This window comes from Cololabis saira, chromosome 14, assembly GCF_033807715.1.
Source record: "Cololabis saira isolate AMF1-May2022 chromosome 14, fColSai1.1, whole genome shotgun sequence".
In the NCBI taxonomy this organism is placed as follows: Eukaryota; Metazoa; Chordata; class Actinopteri; order Beloniformes; family Belonidae; genus Cololabis; species Cololabis saira.
Window position 1 is genome coordinate 32,010,850 of NC_084600.1, and position 10,837 is coordinate 32,021,686.

General features: G+C 43.3%; 1 protein-coding gene across 3 annotated transcripts; it reads right to left on the reverse strand.

Moving 5' to 3' along the window:
* Positions 1-1,365: 1,365 nt before the first annotated feature.
* LOC133459976 (uncharacterized) lies at positions 1,366-10,451 on the reverse strand. Of its 3 annotated transcripts, none has more exons than XM_061740424.1 (9): positions 10,336-10,451; positions 7,907-8,150; positions 7,479-7,617; positions 7,210-7,352; positions 6,403-6,455; positions 5,359-5,483; positions 5,096-5,203; positions 2,266-2,475; positions 1,366-2,194 (listed from the first exon to the last, which is right to left on the reverse strand). In XM_061740424.1, the coding sequence occupies exons 2-9, from the start codon at positions 8,107-8,109 to the stop codon at positions 1,883-1,885; spliced, it is 1,293 nt and encodes a 430-aa protein (XP_061596408.1). In that variant the 5' UTR covers positions 8,110-8,150; positions 10,336-10,451; the 3' UTR covers positions 1,366-1,882. The 3 variants fall into 3 exon arrangements, with proteins under 3 accessions (XP_061596408.1, XP_061596409.1, XP_061596410.1); XM_061740425.1 differs by having other exon boundaries at positions 7,907-8,119; positions 10,336-10,426; XM_061740426.1 differs by lacking the exon at positions 2,266-2,475.
* Positions 10,452-10,837: the final 386 nt, after the last annotated feature.

Below are 10,837 nucleotides of genomic sequence, written 5' to 3' on the forward strand. Positions count from 1 at the left end.
CTTTCTCTGTTCTTCATTCTCTCTGTCTATTTTCTCTTTTCCTGCTCTGCCCAGCTGGCCTCCGGCAGGAGGTTCTCCCCTTATGATCCAGTTCCTGGTCCAGGTTTCTTCCCTCCTAAAGGGGAGGTTTTCCTTGCCACTGTTTATGTTATGTTTATGTAATAATTGCTCGGAGATCATATTCTGGGTCTCTGGAAAGCACCTAGAGACAACATCTGTTGTAATAGACGCTATATGAATGAAATTAAATTGAATTGCGATTAATTATTTACATGCATATTTAGCATGTTAATTTTTTTTTTAATCGTTTAATCTATTCTTTAAGGCAAGGCAAGGCAAGTTTATTTGTAGAGCACAATTCAACACAAGGTAATTCAAAGTGCTTTACATCAACATTAATAGCGGCAAGACACAATTTTTAATCTCTTACTTTACTTCACATTTTCTGTTTGCGAGTTGCTTTTATTTTGAAATCTATGTTTGTAGCTGAGAAGAGAGGTAAAAATGGAGGAGCATGTGAAAGTTGTCGGTCCAGTTAATGGGGAATTTACATTTCTAAATTGCCCCGACGACACCATTGATAAAGTTAGAGAGACACGTGTTCTTTGTGGAAGGACTTTGCTTACCACCGAAGCAGCTCAAGTTTAGCCACATAAATGCAAAGCTCCCGGTCGCGAGCGCAACCACAGCTAACGTTAGCAGCAACGATGTTGCCACAGCAACGCTCTTCCCCAAACTAAACTCGAGGGGAGCAGCCCGCGCATGTGCACGTCTGCGACAGAGAGGATGGCGAATGTTTGAAATTCATTTAGATTCCTGCTTTAACATCATATATTTAATATTAGCACTTTTAAGCAGCTACCAGTTGTACTTGAATCAATTTGGCAACAAAATAAAAATGAGCACATATGAGAGAGTTGTGTACAGCAATGGATCATCATGTCAAGCTTGAAAATCACAACGCATTAGTAGGAAGTACGATTGGACCGAGCGGACCAATAACATTTGTCGTGATCCTCATTACTGGTAGTTTTGTTTCGGATGTGTACAAAAGTGCCAGCATTGCAGCTTGTACGGTCTAATTCAAAATGAAAATAAGTTACTGTTCCTCTGCCTACCATGAGGCTCTGGATCCAGACCTGCAGTCCCTCTACTGATCACTAGGGTCCAGATTACAAAGGAACAGTTTGGTCTTCGTAGTTAAATTTCACATCTATGACAACTGTACAGGAGGAATTATTTCATAGCTCATCTTAGAGAACAGAACTCCCAATTGAAATGTGGGCATCACAATTTGAAAAAACAAAAGAAACAAACAACAAAAAACCAGCAAACAGGACATTATAAATTATTATAAGACTTTATTGGAAAATTAGTTTAAATAACAAATCAAATTGACAATTAAAAATAGCTTACTACTGAATACAAAAACGCTCTGTTTATTCCCATTTGGGATAAAAGAAGAGCTGCTGAAAAGTGACAGAGGGAGCTGCTATGCTCATGACGTCCCCCAGGCGGCGCTGCAGAGACGTTAAACCTTAATCTTTCCTCTGAAGGGAGCGGGATTGTGATTGGCCGCTTCACAGGAAAAGTAAGCGCCCCTGAAGTCATCACGATTCATCCTCCAGGGACAACAAATCAGCCTTTCAGAGACTTTTACTTCATTATAACCAGAAATAACAACATACAGTCGTTTAAAAGTGTGCGTCTCCTGTTTTTAATCTAGTTTCGTGTAAAAATATAATTCTATCATAGTTAGTCTTTGTATGAGACAAATGCAACCTCATATTAACAGCATCTCTCCTTTGCTGTTATGTATTTGAGTGTTTGTGGAATGAAAAAGAAGCTGTTTAAAAGTCTTCTGATTTGTTGCCCTAACCTTTCAGTCCACCAGCTCCCACCGGGTGTCGCTGACCAGCCGGTAGTTCAGCCTGCGGTAGTTTTGAGGGTGAATCTGTCGCTGTCGCCACACCTCCTCGTACAGGCTGCGAACGACAGGAGGCAGTGGCGGGAATCCGGCAGAGCAGGCCAGCGTCTTGCAGTACTCCCACTGGTCCTTGTCCATCTTCAGCAGGTGGTGCTGTGCCACTCCCCGCTCTTCCTTCTCCTGCAGCTCCTGCCAGACCTCCTCTTCCATCTGCTCTTGGGGCGGTAATGAGACAGAGCCGTCCAACACCGCCAGAGCAAACAGGACCTGCAGGAGAACAGAAGCTGGATGAGGTGCTCCCGGGTGACCCCCCCTACACCTGCTGGCAGCCCTCTCACCTGGCAGTTGAAGTTGGGGAATGGGCAGATGATCTTACAGATGCCGATAAAGAAGAGCGAGGGGAAGGCTGGGGGCAACATGAAGCGGTACAAAGGAGACACCAGGTGGTCCTGGATCTCCAAACCCAGCTGAGCCGCGTCCAGGAACGGATATTTGAAGTTGTAGCCGGTGCAGAACATCAGGACATCGGCCACACCCACCGAACCATCCTGGGCCAATCAGAGTCAGTCAGCTCATACCAAACAGCCAATCACAAACAGCTTTCACTGCAGCGCAGTACTCTAGGGGCCTGATTTACTAAGATCCTAAATAAAGAGTACTAAATTGCGTGTGCACTGAAAAAGTTTGCACGTGCTGTTGTTGTGTGTTTTGCGGGTGATCAACTAAGATTGCGTGCGCAATTGATAACAGGTGCAAACCGCAGTATTTAAATGAGGTGTTGCGTGTCTTAAGGTTTGCGCCATGGAGAGTCTGGATAGAAAGCAGGATCGCAAGCGCAAAATGAAATTTGACGCGGTGGAGTTAGAAATATTAGTGGAAGAGGCAAATAAACACATTCATGAACTACAGCAAAGAAATTTAAACATTACCAAAAGTGTTGTGCCGTATTCAGCACCCCTGCCGTGAAAAGCACCCCCTCGTCGACATATATTACCCACAGATCTCTTATTCACGAGTAAATGTCAAAAAGGACTAAATGCTCATGTTTAATTTACTACAAATGACAACGTACACACAATGACAAAAATTATATTCTCATTCCGTGTCACGTTCTGTTTAGCGTCCAGTTTTGTGTTAATGATTGATGTTTAAATGCGCTCATGGATTCCACAATAGTCATACTTTCCCACAATCACAGTCACATATGACAAAAATCGGGTAAATGGTTATTGATGTCATTAATTAATAGCCTGCTTACTGTGTTGTCTTCCATAATATTTGTAAATATATATAATATAAACTCCTAAGTATGTGTTTGTATGAGTGTGTATGAGGGGGTGCTTTTCACGGCAGGGGTGCTGAATACGGCACAACACCACAATAACAGCAGCCATCGGTGCGTAATGCTGGGCAGATTAGCACCTTCCTTTCGAACGTATTAAATACAGACACAATCACAATCCCCGCAATTACTTTCGGGCTTGGTAAATCTCATTGCGTGTGGTAAATGGACATATTTGCATTTTCCCCTCCCAGTATTTAGCGCTTTCTGGCGGGTACGCCCCATATTGATTATTCATCAGGGCAAAAGTACTAAATGAACAGCGTGTGCTATTTTGCTCATTTGAGAGGCGCAGTCCTCTTTGCACGCTGTTAGTAGATCAGCTGGCACATTGGTTTGCGGGTGATGTCAAGTTTGCACACGTTTTTTCGCACGCAAACTTTTAGTAAATCAGGCCCTAGGTGTCCAGTTTCCAAGTCGAATTTTCAAATGGAACATCCCTGAGGGTGGAAGAACTGGAAAAATGCTTTCTGATGTCTCCACAGGTTTCTGAAGAGTTTCTGACGCTTCTTTTTCTCGGACTGCACAGTCAGCACCACTGTGCAAATGAGACCAACTGACACCAACTGAACTGGAAGCGAATCATTCTGATTAAACCTGTCCAACGTCCTCATTTCAAGTGTTTCTACTAAAAACACCTCCTGAAACCTGTACTACCAGAACTGAAACGAGGACTAGCAGCGCTAGTCGGGACTCGCGGTCAGCAGAATCCCCCCGTGGTCCCCGGCCCTTCAGCTGATCTGTGCAGGAGGAGCTGTGGAGCTGCTAGCCAACATTTGTAATGGGACTTCTTATTGCAAACGTTTCAGTGGTGTAATCAGAAATATACCCTGCAGCGTATTTTTATCCTCAACCTGGCAGAAATCCGATCCGTACCAAAACAAAGTCGGCTCTGCAGCAGGCTACAACCGCAAATGCATTTATTTATTTATCTTAAAATGGTAAAGAGGTGTGTTTGGGGCACTTGTAAAAGTGACATCCGCTACCCAGATAGAATCACAGGAATACATTTCATCCCAAAACCAATGGTAAATTACGAAAAATGTCTGCTTTGGGTAAATGTGGACGGCTGCACGCAGTTGTCCTCTGCTGGAAGCTGCTACTGGTGCTAACCCAAGGACGGCCTCAGAGTCGTCAGTTGGTCCCGACAGCAGTATGAACAGCTTCACGAACAGAGGAACAGTGTCAGCAAAAGCGATGGGAACAGTGGCAATAGACGGCAGGAACACAGGAACAGCAGTAGGAACAGTGGTAGGAACTCGGGAACAGCCACAGGAATAGCAGTGGGAACATGGGAAAGGCGGCAGGAACATGGGAACAGTGGCAGGAACAGTGGAACAGTGGTGGAAACACGAGAACACCAATGGGAACATGGTAACAGCAGTGAGAACACAGGAATGGCAGGGGGAACATGGAAACAGCAGTGGGAGTAGCGACGGGAACAGCAGCTCCTGCAGCAAAGCTTTGTTCCAGGTGGCCTTGGAACCTTCTGGAATAACTCCACCCAGACCTTCGCTGACTGTGTAATAACCAGTTATCAGGTTTGCTTGGGCTTCACAGTGACAGGGGTGCACAAACTATTTAATGGAACTTCAATGCAAGTGTCCAAGTTTTTTCCCAGACTTTGTAACTGGAATGTCATCATTCAATGTCCCAGCTTCCAACTTCCGGGGTAAATGGAAAAGGCTGCGAATTTTCTTTACATTCACACAAATGTGAAGAAATATAAATGTAAGTGATGTGGTGTAATTTAAAAGAAAAACTAAAGTGACGTGAAGCAGAGTAGAGTGAGGTGTATTCGGGGGCGCTGGTTGGTGTTGAGTCACCTGGAAGCGAATGCTGCCATCATTCTCGACCGCCACCACTGAGCTGGACTGATGAATCCCTGGAGGAAGGGGAAAGGTGAGGCGAGGGTACCTGTGGCTCAGAGTCACCTGGACAGAGGGCGATAGGCTCAGAGAAGGCATTCAGGTGGGAAAACTCCACAACAGGACGGTTGTCTCTTTATCTAGAACATCTCATGTTAGATTTGGACCCTGTAGTTACCAGGCTGTCATCTGAAAGAGTGTTTCTGTACCAGATTTCTTACCTGGGCACCAGCTTTGGCCAATTCAATCGAAATATCCAGTCCTGAAGCCTTGGCTCCCAGAACCACCACCGACTGACCGCAGAACGGCTCTGCATACCTGTACGAGTGACTGTGGAGCACCTGGCCTGAAATCAGAGACAGGTGTGTTAAGAGGCCCTGGGAGGAAGTGTCCCCGCTTCAACAGTAGGAGAATACAATCTCTGACAACATTTTTCCAGGAAACACCAAGTACCATATCGGTCAACAGCTGTTAGGTCCAGTTTGAGCAGCTATAACTTTAAGTTTGCTGTTTGACTTCATCAACATGGTCTCCAATGTGGTTGTGAGGAATTCCGGTCCATTCTTCTTCCCAGCGTTGCTTTAGTTCAGTGAGGTTTATAGATGTTCCCACCGCAACATTTCAGTCTGGTTCAGGCTGGACTTTGACCAGGTCATTCCAAAACCGTGATTCTGCTGTGTTTGGGATCATTTCCTGTCACATGACTCAGTTTCAGCCAATCTTTAGCAGTCAGACAGATGTCCAAGTGTACCATATACAGATGTTTATCAAGCTGATTTAAGATTTCAGGGTTTGGTGAACGAAGACATGGGTCTGAAGATTGTTGAGAGAGAAGTTAACAAAATCATCAAGTAGAGGAACTGTAGGTCCGGATCCAGACCCGAGTGTTCAGTAGAGAACCAGTAATTGTTTTTACTTCCTAGATGGATTGAAGCCAGAACTTGAGTGTTTGTGTTACACAGGCTGGACTGATCTGAGATCGGTGTTTGGAGGACCAATACGCATATGCAATTAATGCTCACATCAGCATGCAAAAAAAAAACTGCTGAAGCTTCTGGTATAACTTGTCTTTTAAAACTTGTATTTACTGCTTAATCAAACAGGACTTATAAATTCACAGCTGGACATCCTGGGTAGTGGGTACACAGGTTAGGTACTACCGTTTATACAACTGTGAAAGTCAAGAGAAGCAGAATATGGGACTTTACTCTTTGTTTCCACCATGAATAGAGTGGAAGTCATAAAAGCAAACATCTGGACCGTACCTTTAAAGTTCTCTATTCCTGGTAGGTGTGGTATGTGGGGGTCAGAGTAGTGCCTAAGAGACACACAAGTCAAACATTAGGACATGAAATAAGGTTAATTGAATGCTACAGGGTCCCCCAGTGGAAAACCATTGAGCCACAGGTATATTAACAACCTCACCAATATCAGGCAACCTACTCATTTATTTAGATTTCACCTCTTATCAGTCACACCAGATCAATATTAATCATCAGCACGTGTGCAGATCTCTTTAAAAGTCAATGTTGTGTTGGTTTTTTGGTCCGAAACATTCAGGTATGTGTTAACACAATGCCAAGAGGGAAAGACAAAAGTTATGGTCTAAGGAGGATAAACTGATCATTAAGCCCGCCCCTTAATCACAGATGAAACGATGACTGTTGAGTATCAGTTCCACAGGGACCAGAACTCAGACATCTGCAGCTTTCAGCTCCACAGAAAAACCCTGGAACATCCTCAACTCTCATCAGTTTTATGGAGTTTACGCAAGATCCATGTTTGGAGAAAACAGAATATCAGCAGAAACACCTCAAACCCACTGTCACGAACGGTGGAGGAGGGGTGATGGTCTGGACCTGAACACCTGTCAGTAGCTGAGTGGACCATGAACCCCTCTGCTCAACAGATAGAGCTCAGCAGGAACTGGATTATTGAAGACCGGCAAAGACTAGTGCAGGACATGTATGAGAGCTGCAAGATGGTGGTGAGGTGTGGTGTAGGTGTGAGGAGTTCAAGGTGGAGGTGGGACTGCATCGAGGATTGGCTCCATCAACAAACGGCCATCTCACCCCGAGCAGACGAACACAGCGTCAAAGCTCTCGGTTTTCAGGCAACCCGACGAGTCCAGAGACGTCACTTCCCAAGCTGTCTTCTTCTCCTCACCCACTTTTGTCATGACAGGAGGCGTCACATTTTCAACCACGGTCTTGAACTGTCAGGTAATAAAAGAGGAGATGATCTGAGCATTATAGGCAAACCCAGCGTCTGGCATATCTTCTGCTGTTTGTTAAACAGTGTCAGAGAGATTAAACGTTACGAGGCTTGGGCAGAGACTCACCCGGATGTGAGGCTGGATGTTGTGGTACTGGCAGTACCTCTCTAGGTACCTCTGAACCTCCTGATGGGGCAGGAAGCTGCTCAGCTGGGGGTCGAAGGGGAAGTCAGGGAACATCATCACTTCCTTGGGCAGGTTGGTCCTGTTGACAAACCAAAGTCACTCTACCTCAAACACGGTGTTTAAATGTGAGGTCATGAAGATGAACATCTAAGTTTGTCCCGGAGGGGTCCAAGCATGCAGAACAACCAGTGACAAGAGAAAAATAAGTCTCCAAAGAGATGAAAACCAATTTCAAAGACTCTCCTGGATGAATTGATCATCAGCAGGCCTGCAGACCTCTATAAAAGCAGTTATTTGACATAAAAAGATATCAGCTATGGTGTGAGAGAAGCCCAACAACACAAACCTTCTGCAGACAGGAAACATACCTGAGGTTTCTGTACATGCTGCTATGAATCGGTTGCCCGTTGTCATACGTCCCGACACGTTCATCGTAACACCAGGTCCCGCCAACATTGTCGGTGAGCTCGAACACAACCGGGGGGGTGAAGCTGCTCGGACGTGACAGGATGTGCCTGGCAACGCAGAGTCCGGCCGCCCCGGCACCAACCACTGCCACCCGCTGGAGCATCCTCTCCGTCCTGGCCAGAGAGGGACGAGGTGGTGACTGTCCTGGAACACAATCATCAGGGAGTGACGTCACAGCCATGTTGATGGCATTTTAGTTTTAAAGTTGGAAAATTAACCTAATTGCTGCTGCTAACCACTGTTAGCCATACTCATTCAATACTCCTGTAGACAGCCCAGCAACATGTCCACTGACAAAGAGGCAACAGTATTTTGTTCATGTTTAACTTCATGGGATGACCCCTGAGGGTAAAGTGCTACTACTAGTTCTACTTTTTCTTAATTATTAAGACAGTCAGAGACTGCGTTGTACTTTCACCTCACCATGGAAACCTCAACTAACACTGAAGTCTCATGACCATGGAAACTGTTAAGTGCTACTCAGAACTGAGAAGCATTATTAACTATTTCACACACACTTTCAGAGATTTAACTTATTTTAAGCAGTTATCAAGAGACCAGGGACCGGTGGTATCATTGACCCTACTGCAATTTCTCCAGAATATGCTAAGTGTTGTTATTAAATCTTGTTTTTTGGGGGGGGGGGGGGGCTCTAACTGTTTAGTTGGACATCAGTTGATGTACTGTCCAGAATCGTTGCAGGAACTTCAATAGAAAAAAATCTGTTAACATTACCATCCTTATGTCTAAGGACTTTACCGTGGACTGTGAGGTCATAAAGTCACAATTTAACTTTTGTCTGTTGACAATTTGCTTTGAGTTAATGAAGTCAAAAACAGACTTATATTTACACATTTGCAAGTATACAAATTACAAATTTACAAATTTCACAATTCATTTCATTTTAAACAAATTTTCAAGTTTATAAAGTCAGGAAATCATTTTTTTTCTCTTAAGAAAATGAAAGTTTTTCTTACATATTTAATAAATGAAAAGGGGGCGCTCTCAGCGTAACAGCTCAATGGAAAGACACACGGGATGTAGAGACATCCATGGTTTAACATACAGCGGGAACGGTAATGTGATTTTTATCTGACTATATTTATATACGATGTTTATATCACTGTACAACGCTGTACATTACAAGACGTTTCTATATTATATTTTAACGTTACACCAGACTGTAAACACTGTGGTTCAGTCAGCTGTTCGCTCTGTCTACATCCCGCGTATCTGTCCATTGAGCTGTTACGCTGAGAGCGCCCCCTGCAGGTTTGGAGCACTTCCAGTTGTAGTGACCGGTTATGAAGCGTTTTTCTTTTGAAGATGGTTTCTTGTTTTATATCGTTGCATCGTTTCTCTATTTGCAGCGCGTTTGATGATGCTTCATTTGTCTTTGTTTTTTGCAGCACGTTTTTTCATTTGCACCACATTCCTCTTTTTGAGTTGGTGAATTTGAATTGTTTCTCTACTTGAAGCCGTTTTCCTTAACTAAGACGCATTAGGCCCTTGTCGGCCACCGTAGCTGTGTCCCCAGAACTAGAACCAACACGGAGAAACAGCATTCAGCTTCTATGTCCCACAGATCTGGAACAAACTTCCAGGAAACTGCCGGAAACCCTCAGTTACTCTAAATCATTGTTAAAAACTAATTTGTTTACAGCTGACTTTGACTGAATTATTTTTAAAACCATCATAAACTGAATTTAGTTTTAAACAATGTTAATTTCAGTACTAAACTGTAACTCTATCCTAAGTCTAGACTAACGTTTCTTTATTATGCCATTGCACTCTAGCACATTTTTTTTAAATTTTTACTTTTCATGTTTTTATCATGTAAAGCACCTTGAGCTGCCTTGTTGCTAAAACGTGATATACAAATAAACTTGCCTTGCCTCAGCAGCCCACCCCAAAAAAACCCAGCCTGGATGACCTGTTAAAGTCTATAATTAAAAAAAAAAAAAAAAAAAAAGTAACTTCATAACCAGTTTCGAATACAACCTAAATGGAAGGACACGGGTCTGGACTTTACACCGGAAATACTCATTATAATAGTTCTCTGCGATACTTCAATTGAAGGGCTAAGTAAATGGTTTACTACAAACATGCATTCTGTAAAATAAATAGCAAATGTGTCTTCTTTTTAAATGAGAAACAAGTAAGAAAGCAACAATTTCAAAAGTAAAGCTTTGACAAACTGCGCATGCCCACTAGTGAGCAATGTAACAACATAAACATATCTGAATAATCAGCGTGATGGTAATACGCTAAAACATTATGGAACATAACCCCAACAGCAAACACCAGTTGCCAATAATATCCATCTCACCGTATTCACAGTCAGTTGTTATGCGTTGTGCTGGCAAAGCTTCCGCTACAGGGACACAGATGTGCTGGGGAACAGTCCCCGTCACAACACCGTTCGGCTCGAACAGAATGGAAGCGGTGTTTTGAACAGAATGGTTTGCCGTTCCGTTACGACTTCCGCCTTAAATCCTTCACAATAAAAGGGGAAGTTCTATAAAAGTTACATTTTTATCTTTGACTAGATTTTAAACATGGTTAAAGAGCAGTCGGTATAGCTCAGTTATGATTACGACGTGAACATTCAAAAATTCAGACTTGCAAATTTGCACGTAAAATTAAGAAAATTTTGACTTTATAAATTCACTAATTCGTAAGAAAAAAAAAAACATTGTTATACCCCAGATTTAGAAGGCCGAGGGCCAAGAAGTCAAATTCTGACTGTAAAGACCTGCAAGTTTGTGTTAAAGCTGACAAAAGTAGTACATTTGAAATACTAAACAAAACTCAAATTCTCACTTTAACAA